Source organism: Xyrauchen texanus, chromosome 38 (genome assembly GCF_025860055.1).
Source record: "Xyrauchen texanus isolate HMW12.3.18 chromosome 38, RBS_HiC_50CHRs, whole genome shotgun sequence".
NCBI lineage: Eukaryota > Metazoa > Chordata > Actinopteri > Cypriniformes > Catostomidae > Xyrauchen > Xyrauchen texanus.
Window position 1 is genome coordinate 36,828,254 of NC_068313.1, and position 20,070 is coordinate 36,848,323.

The 20,070-nt window shown below is 38.8% G+C and overlaps 2 protein-coding genes across 2 annotated transcripts in view; both read right to left on the reverse strand.

Moving 5' to 3' along the window:
- Positions 1-20,070, reverse strand: part of LOC127631545 (NACHT, LRR and PYD domains-containing protein 3-like) — a 191,355-nt gene that overhangs the window by 73,115 nt on the left and 98,170 nt on the right. The gene's annotated exons all lie outside the window — the stretch shown is intronic.
- Positions 1-20,070, reverse strand: part of LOC127631549 (NACHT, LRR and PYD domains-containing protein 3-like) — a 62,791-nt gene that overhangs the window by 20,653 nt on the left and 22,068 nt on the right. Inside the window, 1 exon segment of the mRNA XM_052109712.1 lies at positions 2,143-2,316. Within this exon segment, the coding sequence (XP_051965672.1) occupies positions 2,143-2,316 (174 nt within the window).

The following is a 20,070-nucleotide window of genomic DNA, read 5'->3' on the forward strand; positions in this document are numbered from 1 at the left end:
GCATGTTTTTATTATATTACTGTTAATACACCGTATATAACTATATTATTTGTACTATTATACTGTTACTGCTACTACACTGCACATAACTGTATGTGTTTGTTCATACTGCATATCCATTTCTATTATGATCTATTATGCACATTTATGTAATTTATATTACTGTAAAACATACTACTTTCTTAAATGTATACTACTGTCTACACTGTACCGAATGTCTTAAACTGCACCACCTATCTATACAATATAATACTGCACTGTATGTCTTTTACTGCACCTCCTGTCTATACAATATAATACCAACCTTCATTTGCAGTTTCTTCAACTAATACTGCCTTCTCTCTTCTCCTTTGTGCTCGTTCTATCTTCGTGATATTTGTGAAATGGCTGTAGCACTCCCTGTGGTAGCCAATGTTAGCTGGTTTGACTAACTGGTTTGTTGGTTCCTGGCTTTGTAACTTGTATGCCTGTACTGCCTCTTCTGCTATAAGACTTTCTCTGCATTCAAGGTCTTTCCACAGAAACACCGATTTAATAAATTTCTCCTAACTTATGTCTGTGAAGGGAATGGTGGGTCCATTTCCCTCACATATATGCATGCAGCACTTTTTGCCATTTCTTCCACAGTAAAAATGTGCGGGAAAAAGAGTATTGTCTGGCTCGTTTTTATCATAGACATAATAAATACATAGACGCCCGATGGAGCGTACAAATCGCCACACAATTGAAAACAGGTCTCGAGGAATTACCTTTCACAAGCAAGACTGAACATTTGTTTCTGGTTGTATTTGGCCATTATATAATTAGAAATTTCAAAATACTACTGTTATTGTGTCACGAAATGTAGTTTTAATAGTTTTTCAGTCAACAATGTAGTTGTCTAAAGCTCAAATCTATGGTTTATTCATAAAGATAGAGCCTATTTAAAATTTTGATCTGACTTTTTCGGAGTGAGAGATCCAGGCGCTCAGCGCTCATGTACCCCACCTGGAACAGCCTTACCTCGGCTAGTGCTTCTGACGTTTGCCGCTGGCTCTGATGTCTAGTGGTTAAACATGAGATATAATTCGCCTTGTGTATATCTAACGGGCGATCTTTGGTCTCATTAATCTATAATTTGTTCCTTGGCTAATCGTTTTGGCTGAGGGCAAAGTGAAGTTTCATAACTTTATATGTAGGCTATTTTAACGTTGTATCCTGCTGTAGATGTCTATGGTTTTTATGATGTTGTGTTTCCAAGCAATACCATGGATCAAATGTGTGAAATCAGAACGGTATATTTATTTAAGATTACAACGAAATGACAGGACATCGTATGACAAAAGATGGTTACATAAAATAAAAACAGTGAAAATGCATAACGTTACCTCTACATTCACATTTTGTGTCAAACTGAATATGTAGCATAAGTGGGCAAAATGAGTTAACAAGTTCAATCTTTCCTGGGCTAAAATCACTTCTGAAAAGATGTGCACAGACAGCAACTTCATATCAGGCGCCAGTGTGTTGACAAACGCGTCACCAACACCGACACTTTCCCACGCACGCTATTGGATGAAGGCAACAAATACGTCATGCATGTCGGACACCACACGTAGCCGCCTGCTCTATTCGCTGGGAAAATAACCTGGAGAAAGTTACCGATATTATAGTAATGTGAAAGTATGTGATTGGCAACAATTTTTATTTGCTTTGTTGAGAAGTGTAGTGGTTATATATAAAAAAAACTGGGTTATCCATCCCCACAGATCGTCTGAAAACACGAAATCTCCCCTCGGCCCACCGTCTAGGACCCATCTGGACCATTTTGAATTATTTTTGTACATAAACATACCAGTGTTTCCCATTAATTACCTAGAACGTGAGTTACATTCTTGCGTTCAAAACACTTGAAGGAGCGCAAATGTGATCTAAGGGATCTCAAGATGTGTTTAAAGATTGAGTATTAAACTATAATATGTAATAAATATGTGTAAATGTGTGTTGCTCACACAGCTGAAATTTCACCTACTGCCCTCTGGAGTAAACAGGTGGTACAACAAGCTTGAATTACTCAGGAAAGCAATGCGATTAATTGCGTTTTTAACACGTTAAATCGACAGCCCTAATTTTAACATTTGCAAATTTAAAAGAAACACAAACCTCAGTATCTCCAGATGACAGTTTGTACTCTTCAGTGCATCAGAGATCAGCTTCTCTCCTGAATCCTGCAGGTCATTGTTACTCAGATCCAGCTCTCTCAGAGGAGAGTTTGATGATTGTAGAGCTGATGACACAATTTCAAAGTGCTGAACCGTCAGATCACAGCCGGACATACTAAAAAACAGGAAGCATGTACAGCAATCAAATAAAGATGAGCAACTTACTTATGGTCATGACAATTTCACATTTTGTATACAAAACCTAAAGGGGTCATGTCAATGAGGAATTACATTTTCCTTTATAGTCTGACATATAATAAGTCTTTCTACAATAGAAACATGCAGTAAATAGGGCAGTGGTGGCTCAGTGGTTAAGGCTCTGGGTGACTGACCAGAAGGTCAGGGGTTCAAGCCCCAACACCACCAAGACACCACTTTTGGGCCCTTGAGCAAGGCCCTTGAACCTATCTGCTCCAGGGGCGCCGTATCATGGCTGACCCTGCACTCTGACCCCAGCTTAGCTGGGATATGTGAAAAATAAATAATTTCACCATGTATATGCAGAAATGTATGTATAATGTGTGACAATTGATCAATTTATTTATTTATTAAATTTCAGAACTCAAAATATAATCCCCAAATCAATAAAAGCATTTATTGACACCAAGCTGCAAAATTGACTCGTTCTCTAATTCAGCGACTACCCAACATCACAAGGGGGCCCATTAATTCATGACTGCCTCTACAGTGAAAAAACATCAACGCCCAATTTACGTCACCCATTGGCGTTTAGTTTGTTCACACAGAGAGAGAGAGAGAGAGAGAGCGCAGGACAAACCTTGTGTGGCCAACTATTCCTGAACACCAAAGGGGACCCATCTGGACCATTTTGAATTATTTTTGTACATAAACATACCAGAGTTTCCCATTAATTACCTAGAATGTGGAGGTCCAATTTGTCCTGCCACAGTTGCCAATGTTGTGTTTTGTGCAGTTGCATCGGCAAAGCATCTCTCACTCCCAGTCAGTCAGCCCCAAGTGGGACAAGTGGATTTTTAAAGAGGCAAGTGTAAGAGAATTGCACTTACCCGACCGGACAAGCAGACATCAGGATGAACTGATGCCACCTCCAACCATAAGACATGGGATACATCATATGCCATTGAGTGAATCTTGGACTTATGATATACCTCACCGAAATTTGTTGTGTATTGCACCGTTTCATCGGCAAAGCATCTCTCACTCCCAGTCAGTCACTTTTTAGCTTTAAACACTATTAATGTATTATAATCATAAAGTGAAGACCAGTAGCAGTTTTATTTTGCATTTCATTCTGAATGTTTTCTTGAATAATTGATAATGAGATAATGAATTGAGATGTTTGGGGGGGTGTACCCAAATATTTGTATTTTATTAAAGATAACAATGACAAATACTATTTAATTTACGGCCCAATGACGTGACGTGCAATTTTGATGTCCAAACCCCTTTATGATGTCAAAATAAGGAAATGTTTAATAAAAAGCACATTTATTGAATCTATTGATCTCTGTTTATCAAATGATCCATCCATCCATCCATCTTCAACCGCTTATCCGAAGTAGGGTCGCGGGGGCAGCTGCTCCAGCAGGGGGCCCCAAACTTCCCTATCCCGAGCCACATTAACCATCTCTGACTGGGGGACCCCAAGGCATTCCCAGGCCAGTTTGGAGATGTAATCTCTCCACCTAATTCTGGGTCTTCCCCGAGGCCTCCTCCCAGCTGGACGTGCCTGAAACACCTCCCTAGGGAGGCGGCCAGGGGGCATCCTTACCCGATGCCCAAACCACCTCAACTGACTCCTTTCGACGCAAAGGAGCAGCGGCTCTACTTCGACCTCCTCACGGATGACTGAGCTCCTCACCCTATCTCTAAGGGAGAAGCCCGCCACCCTTCTGAGGAAGCCCATTTCGGCCGCTTGTACTCGCGACCTAGTTCTTTCGGGCATGACCCAGCCTTCATGACCATAGGTGAGGGTAGGAACAAAAACCTCCCGCTCCATTGTCCCCTCACTCGTGAACAAGACCCCGAGGTACTTGAACTCCTTCACTTGGGGCAATAACTCCTTCCCTACTTGGAGTACGCACTCCATCGGTTTCCTGCTGAGAACCATCAAATCAATGATATGAACATATATTGAGGGTATTACAAAGTGTAAGAATTGTTAGACATTATAGTCACATAATGTCATACCGGATATCTGTCCGGACCTTAGAGTGACATACAAAAAAGCCAAACAAACTGTAAAAAATCTAATAAACCCTAACATCTCTGCCACAGGCATTATTGTATGAGTCTCGACAACAATATATTTAAATATTACAAAGAATATGACCTCCAGTTGATTGTTATGCTTTGGAGCATTCTGTCCCAAAACTGGCCGTCAGCCAATGTCATCCGGGATAACAAGAAAACTAGAGCAATTTTATTGTGAATTTTATTTTGACACGATGTGAGACAGCATGCTACACAATCAGGAAGACCCTGAAGGACCCCCAAACAATAGTGAAAGGTAAGTATGTCTTTCATAAAATGTGTTTAACTTACCCTTTTTCCTCACTAACACACTATGTAGTAAAATCCTGTGTCATATGGGATAACGCTAAAATAACATATATAATGTGGATTTTATGTAAATATGTTTATTTAGCATGAATTTACATATTTGGAAGTTGAAGGTAAAAGTTGCAGATTTCTATGGGTAGCCAAAAATACTGCCTTATTAAGATTTAAACTGAGTTTTGTCATACCGGATAACAATTTTGTCATATAGGATTATTTTCTGTTAGCCCATAATGTAATCCGTTATCTAGAGCTTGTTAAATCCTTCAATCAAGCACTAAATTTGCTTGCAAAACACCACTTCAATTGGCTTCATCAGCTGGAAGAATGCAGAAAGCTCAAAGAAAACCTCAGTGACACAGAGGTAGTTGTCCATATCGACTTCTCTGAAAATTATGGATGCAAGCTAAGCACAGAGATCCAGGCCTTCCATTTTGGTGGAAGTCGAAAACAGGCAACCATACATACCTGTGTAGTATACACAAAGCAGGGGTGCAAGTCGTATGCCACCATCTCAAACAGCCTCCGTCACGATGAAAGAGCTGTCTGGGCACACCTTGAACCAATCTTTAAAAAAGTGAAGGAGGAGAACCCAACCATAAAAAAAGTTCACTTCTTAAGTGATGGCCCAGTGACACAGTACCGAAATAAAAATAACTTTTATCTTCTGAGCACAGTTCCTTTCCTTTGGGGATTTGATGAAGTCACATGGAATTTCTTTGAAAAATCCCATGGGAAAGGGGCCCCTGATGGAGTTGGAGGAGCCATGAAACGTACTGCTGATGCCTTCGTGAACATGGGTAGTGACATCCAGACCCCAGAGGAACTTTACAGGGCTCTCAAGGAGAACAGCTCAGCAATAGATCACTTCTGGATTCCAGAGGAGGATGTGACCAGATATGATGAATCTGTACCAAGTAAGCTCCTAGTTGTAAGGGGTACAATGAAGATACACCAAGTTGCTGCACAAACCCTTGGAAAGATCACCCACAGAGAGCTGTCCTGCTTTTGCAGGTGAGGAGAGATCTGCCAGTGCCATGAGCCTATAGTAATCGACTTCAATCAGTTAGGTAATGAGACAATTGTGGAGGCCATACCCACAAAACAGCAAGCACTCGATTTGATTGGGAAATTTGTTGTGGTGATATATGATGCCCAACCCTTTGTGGGCCAAGTTCTCCAGGTGGTGCAAGATGAAATTGAGGTTAGCTGCTTGAGACAAACCGGTGGAAAGAACTCATTTGTGTGGCCAGAGACACCTGATGTCATCTATTACTACAGGTCTGAAATCCATGCAATCATCTCTGAGCCAGAGCCATACTCTAATCGCAGTGCTCAACTGTGCAACCAAGATTGGAGAAGGTTTAATGAGATGACGTTATAACCTGCAACTGCATGCAAAATTCCATTGGTTGTCATTTTATTCTAAATGCTTCTGTTATTTTAGACAATGTTTATAAAAAATGTAGTGTTCATTTAATGAAATTTAGTGATTCAAGGTACTTCAACCCATTAATAAGATTTTTCTTTATAAATATGTTGTTCAATTACATGCTTTTGTAAATTTGTTGTTCAAATAAATCTTCAGTGAAATGAGTGAAGATTGCCTACTTTAACCCTTTACATTATTTATGAATATTGATGTAGAGTGACTATGATCATCAATAAAATGGTTCAAGGTACTTTTCAGTAATAAATTAAACCTATAATGTTGAAAAGTTGTGCTGTTTTGATATTCATAAACATGACAAAATTGTTTAAATGTATTTGTATACTTGCCAAATCTGGGAAGAAACCACACTGAGTTTGTGTGTAACAGTTTACACACTGAAAACCACATCTGTATTTCTTTACAGTGGAGCCTAATTAATTTCCTGGAAAAACATTGCATAACATAAACATTAATTATTTATGAACTTTATTATGTGTAAGTGTTGTAAAAATGACAATTCATGTGTTAACTCATATGGTGTCATACAGAGTAACAATTTAAGTCAGGTGGGATAACGCTGTTTTTTTTCCATTGAAATGCATAATTTCACTTCATGGAGTTGAGGAAACAATAATAACATGATACCAAGTTCTGTAAAGCATTTTCAGACATTTTGCATTTTAAATCACATTGCAGTGTTAAAATGTGGGTAAAGAACTTGAACAAGTAGGGTCACGTTTAAAGAAATCACAATATAATGAGAAAAAATAGTTGCGCAAACATTTTTTTTCTGAGCTCTAAATATTGTTTACTGCATCACTTTACATATTCATTAAGTATTATTGATTTGAAAAGTTTTAATACCATAATATTTAGAAAATGCGGTCCGGCCGGTTGGACGCTGATAATGATGGCAGCATAGAGGAACAGCTCCCTGACTAAAGTTTTAAAATTCCCCTTTTCTCGGATTGTAAGCATCAAAATTAGGACATTATAGTAAGGGGGTATCATGACAAGAGGGAAAGCAAAGAAAACTGGAAACAACACTGGAAATTTGGAAGACGTCGAAAGTCAGTCAGGACTAGCAGCGAAGCCAATGTTAGCCGAGGACGAAGCTAGGAAAGCCACGAGTAAAGCAGACGATTCATCTAAAAAGATGGCAACTTTGGACATTGTGTTGCAAGAGCTCAGAGATTTTCGCAGTAAGAACGGGGAAAGCCTCAAAGTAATTCGGGAGGACATTCAAAAAATAGATAGCAGGTTGGACGAGGCTGAGCGGCGCATAATGGAGTCAAAAGACCGGATTCAAAATATTGAAGACGCCACTTTGGAACTTTTGGCGTTACAAAATCAAGTTGCAGCTAAATTGACGGATCAAGAGGGTCACTTAAGAAGGGACAATATCAGGATTCACGGCTTAAAAGAAGGAGCAGAAGATGGGGCCCAGTCGATGGTCGCATTCATCGAGTCCCTCCTGAGAGAGAAGCTTGAATTACCGCCGTCCCTAGAACTCACCATTGAACGAACTCACCGGTCGTTGGCTGCGCCACCCCCAAATGACGCTCCACCGAGATCAGTAGTGGTGAAGTTTCTCAGTTACAGATGCAAAGAAGAAATCATGAAGACGGTGTGGCAGAAAAAGGGATTCGAGTACGAAGGCAGGAAGATAATTATAGATCATGACTATGCACCAGAGATTTTGAAACAGCGGAAAAAATACGGGGAGGCAAAGAAAGTGCTTAGGGATAAGAAGATACGTTTCCAAACGCCATTTCCTGCACGTCTCCGGGTATTTTACGATGGTGGGACATGCACGTATCAGCGGAGGAGGCGACGAAAGATATGGCTGACAGGGGCTTCCAGGTGAAGGTCGTGGAGCCCACGGAGGACGTAATGGAGAAGATAAAGCGCCTGACGTGGCGCCGTGACCGAGCCGCGAACGGTGGACGACAGGCGGATGCTAGACCCAGGTATGAGCAGAGACTGCAGGCTTTTAGGAGAATGCCGGAGGCAAATGACTGATCCAGAAGTTTTCAGGACTTTTTTCTTTCTTTTTTTCCCTTCTTTTCTTTCAGTGTTTTAGGGTGAGATGTATAAGAAGAACTCCCTCAAATTAAGGTACAATTGTCGGTACTGTATTCTCAGAGTTGTCGTTATGGTATGTATTTTTGGTTAGATTCTTGTTGCAGAGAGGGCCCTCTGGCCGTTAGGGCCAGAGGCTATCCCTCCGAGTCTTATCTAGGCTCAGATAAGGTCGAGAGAACGACCTTAATATTGGAAGTCCTTTTGTTTTTGTTTAGTGATTTGCTAAAAAATTGTTCTAGAGCTTGTTCTGTTAGGCTCATGGTTGTGTGTTTTTACGGTGGCATAGGGGGAGTACTGGGGATAGTAATAAGAATAATTAGACCTAAAATATGGCTATACAAAAAAACTTAATTAAAGTGGTTTCCTATAACGTGAATGGTGTTAAATTCTAAGTAAAATGAAGAAAGATAGGGCGGGGATAGTTTTCCTGCAGGAAACCCATCTGACAGAAAAAGAACATGAAAAACTGAAGAGAAATGGCTATAACCAGGTATATGCTGCTTCATATAAATCAGGCCACAGGAGAGGGGTAGCGGTTTTAATATCGAACCAAATCCCATTTCAGAAACAGTCAGTGATAAAGATGGAAGATATCTCTGGGTTAAAGGAAGAGTAGAGGGAGTATTAATTAGTCTTCTGAATATATATGCACCCCCTGGCTCAGACTGGACGTTTTATAGAAAATTGTTTTATTTGATGGTATCAGAGGGGGAGGGGGTTTTAATCGCAGGAGGGGATTTGAACCAAAGGTTGGACCCTCAATTAGACACCTCAGGGAGGGGAGTAAAAAAGAATGTGATTCCAAATAAAACTGGAAATATGATGGGGGAATTAGGTATCATCAAAAAGGAATCCTACAACCAAGGACTACACTTTTTACTCTTCTCCGCATAAAATATATTCAAGAATAGATTACATCCTAATGTACAATAAAGATAGACATATGGTGGGGAATTGTGAGATTGGGGTGGCTGACTTATCTGATCATAGTCCAGTTTATGCAACTTTGGCTTTGACACCTGAAAAAAGAACAACATTCTGGAGACTTAATGCCAGTATATTAAAAGGAAGTATTAAGGAAGAAATAGAATCGGAAATTCAAAGATATGTGGAGGAGAATGATAATGGGGAAGTGTCCCCACCAGTACTATGGGACGCGTGTAAGGCGGTGTTAAGAGGGAAAATAATTGCCAAATCTGCTAAAAAAATTGAGGCAAAGGAATCTTGATGCATTACAATTGGACCTACAGAAATTAGAACAGGAACATAAAGAAAGGCCGAATGACAAAACTTATCAGGAAATTAGGAAGAAAAAAGCAGAGATAAATGAAATTTACTCCACAGACATACAAAAAAAGTTACTGTTCACAAAACAATGGTATTATGAAACAGGTAGTAAATCGACAAAGTTACTGGCATATAAGTTAAGAAAACAGCAGGCTAGAAGTAATATATATAAGATAAGGGATTCTCACAATAAAATAATAAGGTATAAATGCTTTGAATCATATTATACACAACTTTATGACCAACCACTCATTGATAATATAGCAGACATAGAAGCCTTTTTAGATACACTTTCATTGCCTAAGGTAACAGACGAACAAAATTCATTCCTGATATCAGTGATTACAGCTCAGGAAATAAACTCTGCGATTTCTAAACTCAAAGTGAGTAAGTCCCCGGGAGCAGATGGATACTCCTCAGAATGGTATAAATTGTTCAGGGAATCATTAATTCCAATGCTAGAAAAAACGTTTAACTGTGTGTTAAAGAATGGTGAAATACCATACTCATGGCGGGAAGCCATAATTTCTGTAATCCCTAAAGAAGGCAAGGACGAATTGGACTGTTCCAGCTATAGACCTATTAGTGTCCTGAATCAGGACTATAGATATTCACTGCAATATTGGCTAGACGTATTGAGCTGTTTTTACCAGGTATTATTCAGTTGGACCAGATGGGATTTATTAAAGAAAGACAAACGCAAGATAACATAAGAAGAGCTTTACATGTGATGCAGCATATTAAAGAAAATCACACTGAAGCAGTTGTGATGGGAATGGATGCGGAGAAAGCGTTTGACTCTGTCAGGTGGGATTTCCTTTATAGAGTGTTAAAAATTTTTAAGTTCCATGATACAATAATTAGGACAATACAAGCCTTGTATACTGACCCAACGGCCAGGATTAAGATTAATGGGAGTTTATCCAATTCTATTTCATTAAGGCATGGATGTAGGTAGGGTTGTTCGGCTAGCCCCCTTCTCTTCGCAATTTTTTTTTAACCACTTAGCCAATCCATAAAACAAAATGCACAAATACAAGGCAGAGAGATAAAGGGGACATTTTAGAAGCTTGCACTATTCGCAGATGATGTTCTAATATTTTTGTCTAATCTCGATACATCCTTGCCAGTACTCAAGTCAGAATTTGTAAAGTTTGGACAAATGTCCGGCTACAAAATAAATGTTCAGAAAACACAAGTCCTCACTTTCAATTATAGCCCCTCTGAAGCGATTAAAGAAAATTATGAAATTAAGTGGAATTTGAAATCAATGAAATATCTTGGAACTGCTTTAACAAAAGATATTAGCCAATTGAAATCCGCAAACTATGACCCATTAATATCCAAAATAAAAGAAGACATTGCAAGTAGGCTAATAATGGGCGATATGGCCTAAAAAATTTATCACAATAATTTCAGGGATTTATTGCGATAACGATACAAATGACGATAAATTATTTTCTTCTTTAAAATATCAGATTATGTTATGTTTAAGTTGTGTTCCAGTGACTGTGCTGAAAAACATCACACAACAACAATTACACAATAATAATAATTCAAATCAATTACAAGTTTAAAATGTAAACACAGATTCTTTATTTATTTATACTCTCATGTTTTGGAAAAGTACTTCCTTGAGGGCATGTTGTATCTTGGGTCCAGTTTATGGATCATTCGCTTGAATCCTTCTTTTTCGACAGTTTGGAATGACAACATGTCTTTTGTCAAACAAAACACCACTGCTTCCGTCAATTCGTTCCATCGTTTACTTTGCTTATCATAAGGGGCGCAACTAGCAAATGCGCTGGCAATTTTCATCTGGGTGGTAATTTTCTTACCCCTAGGTCCACTTGTTGTTTTCGCCTCCGTTGCCTCGCGTATCTTCAGACATTCGTCATACTCTGGTTTGTGTTTGTGGTTCAGATGGTGGAACAAATTGGACGTGTTTCCACTCTTTGTAACCACCGTTTTTCTGCAAACTTTGCATATTACGGTAGTTTGCTCCTCTTCTGATTTTCTGTAACCAAACCAGTTCCAAATTGTGGAGGTAGCTCCTAAGCTAACAACAAGCTCCTCCTCAGCCTCACGTCCGCCTTCCGCCATGCTTGTTTTCACTCCGCACAGAGAATGTCCGAGCGTGAACAGTGAATCGCTGCGTCTTGCACAAAACTACGTCATCAACTAGACTTATCGTTATTATCGTGAGGAGACACATTTTTATCGTGAGGAGAATTTTCAACGATATATCGCAAACGATAAGATATCGCCCATCCCTAATTGCAAGGTGGAATTTAATTCCCTTTATGACGCTTACATCTAGAGTTGAGGTGGTCAAAATCAATGTTCTTCCCAGGGTGTTATACCTGTTTCAGAATCTTCCAGTGGAGATACTGGATAAGGAAGTTATAGAATGGGACAAAATTATCTCAAGATATATCTGGCAAGGAAAACAACCTAGAATAAGATACAAAACACTACAACTATCTAAGGCGAAGGGGGGGGGGTAGCTCTCCCGTGCTTAAAAAGTTATTATCAAGCAGCGCAAATAAAGCCTTTGTTGAACTTATGTAATCCTTCCTACTCTGCTAGGTGGAACGAAATTGAAATGAAAATGACAACAGAAGCTCCAATACAGGCATTAATCGGGGATTACACACTCAGGCACCAATTGAAATGGCTGGACATTTCACTTAAAGTGTGGTTTGAAATTGTTACAAAGAATAAATTGACACACAGCAATAAGCTGCTAAGGTGGATAGGATATGATACAGAATTTTCCCCTAATATAAGAGATAATAGATTTAAAAATTGGGAACAAGGACCACGAATGTTTTGGGAACTATTAGAAAATAAGAAGTGTAAAAGTTTTGAAGAAATTAAAGAACAGTTTAGTCTGGCAAATCAAGCTTTTTATAGATTTCTGCAAGTGAGGCATTATTTAGAGCAGGGGTTCTCAACCTTTTGCAAGCTGGGCCCCCCCCAAAGCTGGATCATTGCAGTTGGGGCCCCAGTGCCCCCCCGCACCGCCCCATGCTTTACTGTTGTTATTATTATTATTATTATTATTATTATCATCAGTAGGCCTATTATCATTACTAGGCTAAAGCTATAATTGGGAATTGGCACCAGACCTCTGATATTAATTTATGCTTTATTATTGTTATTATTACTAGGCCTAATAGTAGGCATCATCTGCATTTTTTACAGAAGCTTGCTGGTAGGTGATGTTAATGTGAGACCTGAGCCTGCTTTGCCTTGCAAAGATCCTCAATTCTTGGCTCAATGTTTGATAAACATAGCCTCAAATCATCCTCGATTTGTGCACGATTGCGGTATTTCGTTTTGAGTGCAGTCATTTTTGAGAATCCTGCCTCACACAAATATGTCGACGCGAAAGGAAGGAGAATCTTCACAGAGTTCCTGCATCAATGCTGCCCAGAATGATGAAAGAGGGCAGGAGCTAAAGAGTTCCTTCAGTCTACTGTCACTCTTCAGCTCAATAAGCTGTTCCTGCATATCATTTGATAGCTTGTTTGCTGTGCACACAAACGGATCTTGAACCCACGCAAAAGAGCGATAATCCTCTTTAAAGTACGTCGCAAATAGTTTTCTCATTGCTGACAGGTGCTCAGACGCTGATTGAAATAGGGAGGAGAAATCGTGTGACGTGCCTGCATCAGTGATAAAGTCTGCAAGGCTGGGGAACATGGCGCAGTTCCCTCGACTGATGCGGCCATGCCAGAGGTCTAGTTTTTGTGTGAAGGCGTGCACTTTGTCTGCAAGAATGAAAATATGAGTTTCGTGCCCTTGCAAAGACAGGTTGAAATCAAACAAATGAGCGCTGTTTTCTAAAGTCTATGAGCGCAGCACACACAAATAAACTAAATTGACATACTGCAGTTAAATTTCAAAATGTGGTGTTTTTATATTTATAACATTTGAATACAGTTCAGCAACATGCATCACACGACCTGACGACCAAGAGAGCTGACAATTGACCATCACTTAATTTACCATCACCTCACGATTGAAAATGTGACACTGATTTCATATGACAGTTGTAACGGTGGTCACCCAACAATGAAAAAAAATAATTTGAACACACACAAAAAAAAAAAAAAATGTTCTTGGGTGAGAATCAAACCCAGGTCTCCAGTGTGACAATGCGGAGTCCTAACCGCTAGACCACAGTGACGACTACTTGCTGTGGTCGGCAACAGTGTTAGATCGACTCTCAGACCCAAGGCCTCGAAAAAAACAAGTTAATAATGTTAAGTCACTTACATTTTATACGAAATAATGACTGTTTTGGTCTATTTTAGCAGCGAAAATAGATCCGATGAATCCAAACAAAGATCACAGCATAGCCATAGCGCATCTCACAGCAATACTCAATCGTGTTTTGAATGATTCAGTGTTGTGAACGAATCGGTTGAGTCAAAGATTCAATGACCCATTCACAAACATCTGTCTCATTCTTGATGAATCGGCCATTTGAACGAATCGTTTGAATGAACGACTCAATGACTCGCTTAATGAAACTGCGTATCACCTGCATTTGCGCTCACTATCGACAAACCAATCAAATTTGTTCAAAACTTTTTTTTTAAATCAGTCCAAACACATTTTAATTTTTATTCAGGAGTTATGTATATACAAAACTATAACTTTTATGACAGTAGTTTAGTGATAAAAAAAATGTGCCCCCCAAAAAACAATTTCCAGTTTTTTTTCCCTTCCATGGTAGCCTACTCGCGCCCCCCCGGGAGAGTGTCCGCGCGCCCCACCGGTTGAGAACCACTGATTTAGAGCATGATATAAAAAAGAAACATTTTGACGTAGAGTCCAACATTATAAAAATCTTTATCTCCGCATACCAATCTAAAATAAACGAAATTAATTGCAAAGATATATTCAGGGATAGAAGCTTCAAAAGGAGACGATACACATTACATAAAACAAAAATGGGAAATTGAGGAGGAATGGGAGGATCTCACTCAACAAATATGGAGAGTGACATCATCCCTAACCTGGAGGGAACATGGATGGAAAAACTTAGCGAGATATTTTAGAACTCCAGCTCAGACAAAATATCGGGATACAATCTGTTGGCGGGGATGTGGGGAAAAGAGTGCTAATCATGTTCATATTTTTTGGAGTTGTCCTTCGATGGTGAAATATTGGATGGAACTTAAAGGGTAACTAAACCCTAAACCAACTTTTTTTAGTTAATGATCTGTAAGAATGGGGCTTTATTAGTACTGGTCATTGATTCAAGTAATTTTTTTGACATTTGTGTAGAAAGTGTTTTAATTCTACAATATATGGTGTAAAAACGTCTGAGTGCTGCCCTCTTCAGGTTGAACGGTGGCTACTGCAGTTGAATTTTCCTATTGGCTGTTTGCGTGCTCGTGACGTAAGCGGTGACAGCTGACGTAAGCAGGTTCCAGCTCACCACGCCAGATTCATGTACATGTCGTCTTGCGACCGTGTGAGGAATAATAATAACATAGAGTCTGACAGCAGCTGTCAATTAATCCGTCACTACGAGTCTCAGGTGCGCGCCCCCCCGCTCAGCCCCGCACTCGGTTCGTTCCCTCTATCCCCGCTGGGGTCTGCCCACTTTTCCAGCATTTTCACATATTGCTAGTGGGTGGAGTCAGACTCTGAGCAGGTGTTTAGTTACCCTTTAAACAATGTATGGGGGCAATTCCATGCAAAGGTCATCTTTACCATGAAAAAATAAAGTTTTAACCAAAAGAACAAAACCCTTTTTAAGTTGTCCATTTAGGTCTGTAATATACTGTATTAATGTGCTTTAACAAAAATTTTGAGAAAATTGCCTTGTTTATCCACCAGATATGAGGTGAGCAACAATGCTTAAATTACATTTTCAACCAGCCATATTTCATGCTTTCAAAAAAAGGTATCAAAGACCCCCCTTTTTAAACTTTATTTTAACAGTAAGCATTTTGCAGAAAGATGGAGGCATGCCTGAGAAATAAATATACTAATTTGGTCATAACAGCACTGCCTGTTGAATTTATAAAGGCTATAATAAAGAGGTCTTGACGCTTCAGTGCACTGTCACGTCCATAACGTTTTAAAGGTTTAGTTTATTTAATATGACAATTATAAATGCAAATAACTTGAAACCATATTTACAAAGCTAAATTATGTTTATGCTTATTAGGATAGACAATTCATCTCACTACTTTGCTCTGAACAACCATAATAATGCGTTACGGACGTGACCGTTACGGACGCTTCATATTAAATCATGCATATGACTATTGTGATCTGTTTCAAGACAGAAATGATTTTGGCCACTTCATTTCAAGTTTTGTTTTGTAGAAAGACTTTATTTAAAGTGAATTTCGTTTTGTATAAATTGTATCTTAATTTTAAATCAAAGTTTCATCAACCAATTGCCTGGATTTAATAAGCAAATATAGCATGGAGGTGCGATCACTTGCAACACGTAAACTTGAGCGCGTCTCATAACTGAACAGAAACTCAACGTATGCCTCTCAGAAATATAGCCAATCTATAGAAAGATTGCAAAGATCAAAACGAAAAGAATAGCCAACTCTCTGATTGTGTAATCTGTATGTGCCACGTCCCTTTAGAGGCTCGGTACGATCACGCTGACAAAATAATAATAATAGGCTAATAATATTGCGTGTCAATTATTTTGTCAAATCATTTTTATACGAAATAAAATGTGATGATTTTGACTCGCGACTGTGCATTAAAATCCATAAACTGGCCGAAAACCGTGCGATCATTTAGACACAAAAAACGTAGGCGTTACATGATTGCTAGTGACTCACATCTACGGACAATAATGTCCATCAGTTCACCTGACTGTGGAGGAAACCTGTGATTTGAACTCCTATATGACAAACATTAATTGTTAATGTATTTTAATTTTGACTGTCTTCCGTAATAGTCTCTGCTTTAATGTTCCGTTTGTGTGTTTATAGTAGCCTATTCCATACCTGTCAACATTTGGTTTTCAAAATTCGGGAGATTTTTTTTGGGGGGGTTTGTTATGAGCCTACCTCTTCATGCTGTAAGAGGTAGGCTCATGCTGTTAAGTGTACTGCACGTGTTAAGTGTATTATTTACATTGCAATACCCATAAATGAAAACATAACTTAATTTATTAATATTTCTTAATTTTTTTATTTGTCATTTTATTACAACAAAACATCACAGTTTTTAACACTGGTACAAACACAACACTGTGGTACAAACTAATTTAACACATTTATTTACAGTTCATTCCTTGAGCATCAATAACTGTCTCTCTTTTGTAAACATAAGTACAGTATGTTTTGTAAACATGAATATGTGCTCACTTTTTTTTTTTTGAAGTGTTGTAATTGTATGTGGCAGATTTTGCTGCTCTCAGTGCCCTCTTGGACGGAGTGTATTTTGAAACCAAACCGGTGTGGTTTATTTTGCAGGATAGGAGAGAGCAAAGAGTGCTGTTATTCATGCTCATGCGATTTTCTGTAACTCTCTGTCTGTCCTTTCGTGATGAAGGATGAGATCGCCTGTGTGCCCTATACTTGCCTCTTCTGCGCGATGGTGCCGCTGTGTTTTAATGTGCTGGCTAATGTCATTTTTCCCGCCGTGGCCTACATTAAAATCAATGCGACATACCTTACAAAAAGCGTGGAGGTTGTCTATATGACTGGGTAAGATGCACGTACATTGTTGCGTCCAACATTGTTGAAATTTACAATTGTACTTCAGTTTCTTTGCGGGGACACCGCCTTCACCTGCCATCATGTCTATCGGCTCGCTTCGGGTTAAACTTTCCGCGACTGCGCAACTGGGTTATACTAGGTTGCCAGGTTGAGGTGACAAATGGGTTGAAATTGTAAATGGTGTGTGTGGATTGTGTGACTATAATGCATTTAATACAATCTGGCAACTGATCAACATTAGACAAACATATTGGTCCGATTAATAATAATAATCGGCGATTATTCATAAAGGAGTTTGGGCCATGCAAATTACGGGAGTTTCCCGGGAGAAATAACAAACCGGGAGGGGTCCGGGAGATAGGGCTAAAAAACGGGAGAAACCCGGGAAAAACGGGAGTGTTGACAGGTATGGCCTATTCACGTCCTAGTCGAGAGGCGTCCTGCAATTGCGCGAGGAACCTGATTGGTTTAAGCGCGAAACAGGCGCCCTCTAATTCGCTCGCGCTTCCTGTCATTCAAGCTCAGGTTTTGACAGCTCGAAGATAGCGTTATCTTAAAGCTAAACGCCTAAAGCTAAAATAATTTTCATGAATTACAATTATAAAGATGAAAGTGTTAAGCATGAACGAATGAAATATATAAATCAAATAAATACCTTCACCCTCATCTTCTCTTATTGTCAATTATTTTACATATTGAATTAAGATGTACAGTAAGATCCAAGCTAAAAAAATAACTAATTCATAATTGGGGGGGGGGATCTTCAGAATCATTTCAGACAGTCTTCTTAATGTGAAAACACAGCCATTATGCGTCAACAAAAGTGCCATGATGGTTTGATTGTTGATTTTCCAAACAGATTCTATGTATTTCAGACGCGTCACATCCATAACAGGGTTTTTGTCACATCCATAACGTTGGTTTTTCCTCATAATACACTTCATAAAAATATATATATTTTAAACATTGATATTTTTATGTTCAGCTAAGACCCCTTCATCATGTGGATAGCAATATTTATACATTGGATTTAAAAGTTCACAGACGTTAAAGAAAATCGAACAGTATACCAAAAACTCTGTCATTTCCCGTCACATCCATAACGCATGCATATTTTCCTTTTTTGGGGGTGCTTAAATATATTTTAGAAAAACATATTTTGCCTGTCAATTCCACAGATTGGGTGCTCTGAGAATATGCATTTCCAATTTAAATATTGTAAGAAGTTTTTTTTTTCTGAGACATTTCGCCTGTCATTATGAGTTCAAATGTCACATCCATAACGCTGGAATTACCCATGGACAAGATTTTACAGATTGATCTACCTTTCACTTTTGACACACTTTATTTGGGAAGACTTAATATGCAAGGTAAAAAGAATTGTAAAATGTTTAAAATCATGTTACTAGCAGGAAAAAAGGGAATTACTAGGAAATGGCTTAAGGTGGAAGCGCCAAGAAAGGAAAATTGGGTTGATGTGATGCATGATATATACGTTATGGAGAAACTGACTTCCACTTGTAGATTTGAAATGGATAAATTCGAGAGGTTGTGGAATGGATTCTTGAAATTTATTCGGCCAATAAGATCAGACTTTGTGTGAAACATAATACCTGAGGCTCTCCCCTGTTTTTGTTCTTGCTACCAGTTTGTTTGTTTGCTTGCTTGTTTGCTTTGTTTTTGTATTATTATTATTTTCATTTATATATTTATTTATCTTTTTGTTTTATGGGAAAAAGATGTAGTAGGACAAGATAAAAATGTTGTATAATATGACCAAATGTATATTTATGTCTTGCAACATCAATAAAAAATAAATATATAAAAAAAAAAATATTTAGAAAATGCATTAACGTTATCCCGTATGACATTTTGACTGGTGTCGTCAAATGATTCTCAGTTAAACCGCTTAAAATACATTGTTTAAAATTGAGATTTTAGTAATAAGTGAAAAACATCCCCATAAAGATAATAACTACTTTGATGTGCAATTTTAACATATTTGAATTTTTTTATCAGTTGAAAACCTTATTTGTCACTGGCCCTTACACAGTTAGGATACTGTAATTTTGTGAATTATGTACAATAATCAGGGCTCTACAGCGTTTTTCTCACATTTGCGAGTGTAAATTACTGCTTGCAAATGCAGAAAATTATTTGGGGGCACCGGCACGAGTAACAGCTGATCAAAAACTCAGTTATGAACTTACTGCAGCCAACCATCAGAATTAAAACTCCTTAATGTTTCTTCCCTCAAATACTTTTAAAAGAGGCACGTTCAGAGATGCAAACACATGTATGGTCAAAAAAGAGAGAGGTAATCGAAGCCCTCGCCCCGTGGAAAATATCCAGATACATACATTGCCACCAACCCCTGCCATCCCCGGCCCACCCCTATAGGCACATAGAGTATTATGAAATACTGAAAATCAAATACACCGACACAAATTTGGAATTTCAATTTCATTTTTTAATTCTGAACAATAAACTCTTATTTAACTATCTAGCACTTATTCTTCTTGCTTTACACCTCCTTCTTCTTCTTCCTGGCCACCTCCTGCAACGTATCCAGGGCCTTCCGTCTGACTGCATTCATTTTCTTTTCAACATGTTTGAGATGTGTCTGCCTCTCTTTGGCCAGAGCAGTGGTCTTGGCCTTCTCGGCACTTTCACATGTAGCACTGCAGCCATACTCCACCTGCCTCTTCTGCTTTGCCTCCATCCTCTTCTCTCTGTTGGTCTTGTCCCTTCTCCCTGCAGCCCTAATGTTCCGGCAGAGAGTTTTATCAATTGGCCCCATGTTGAT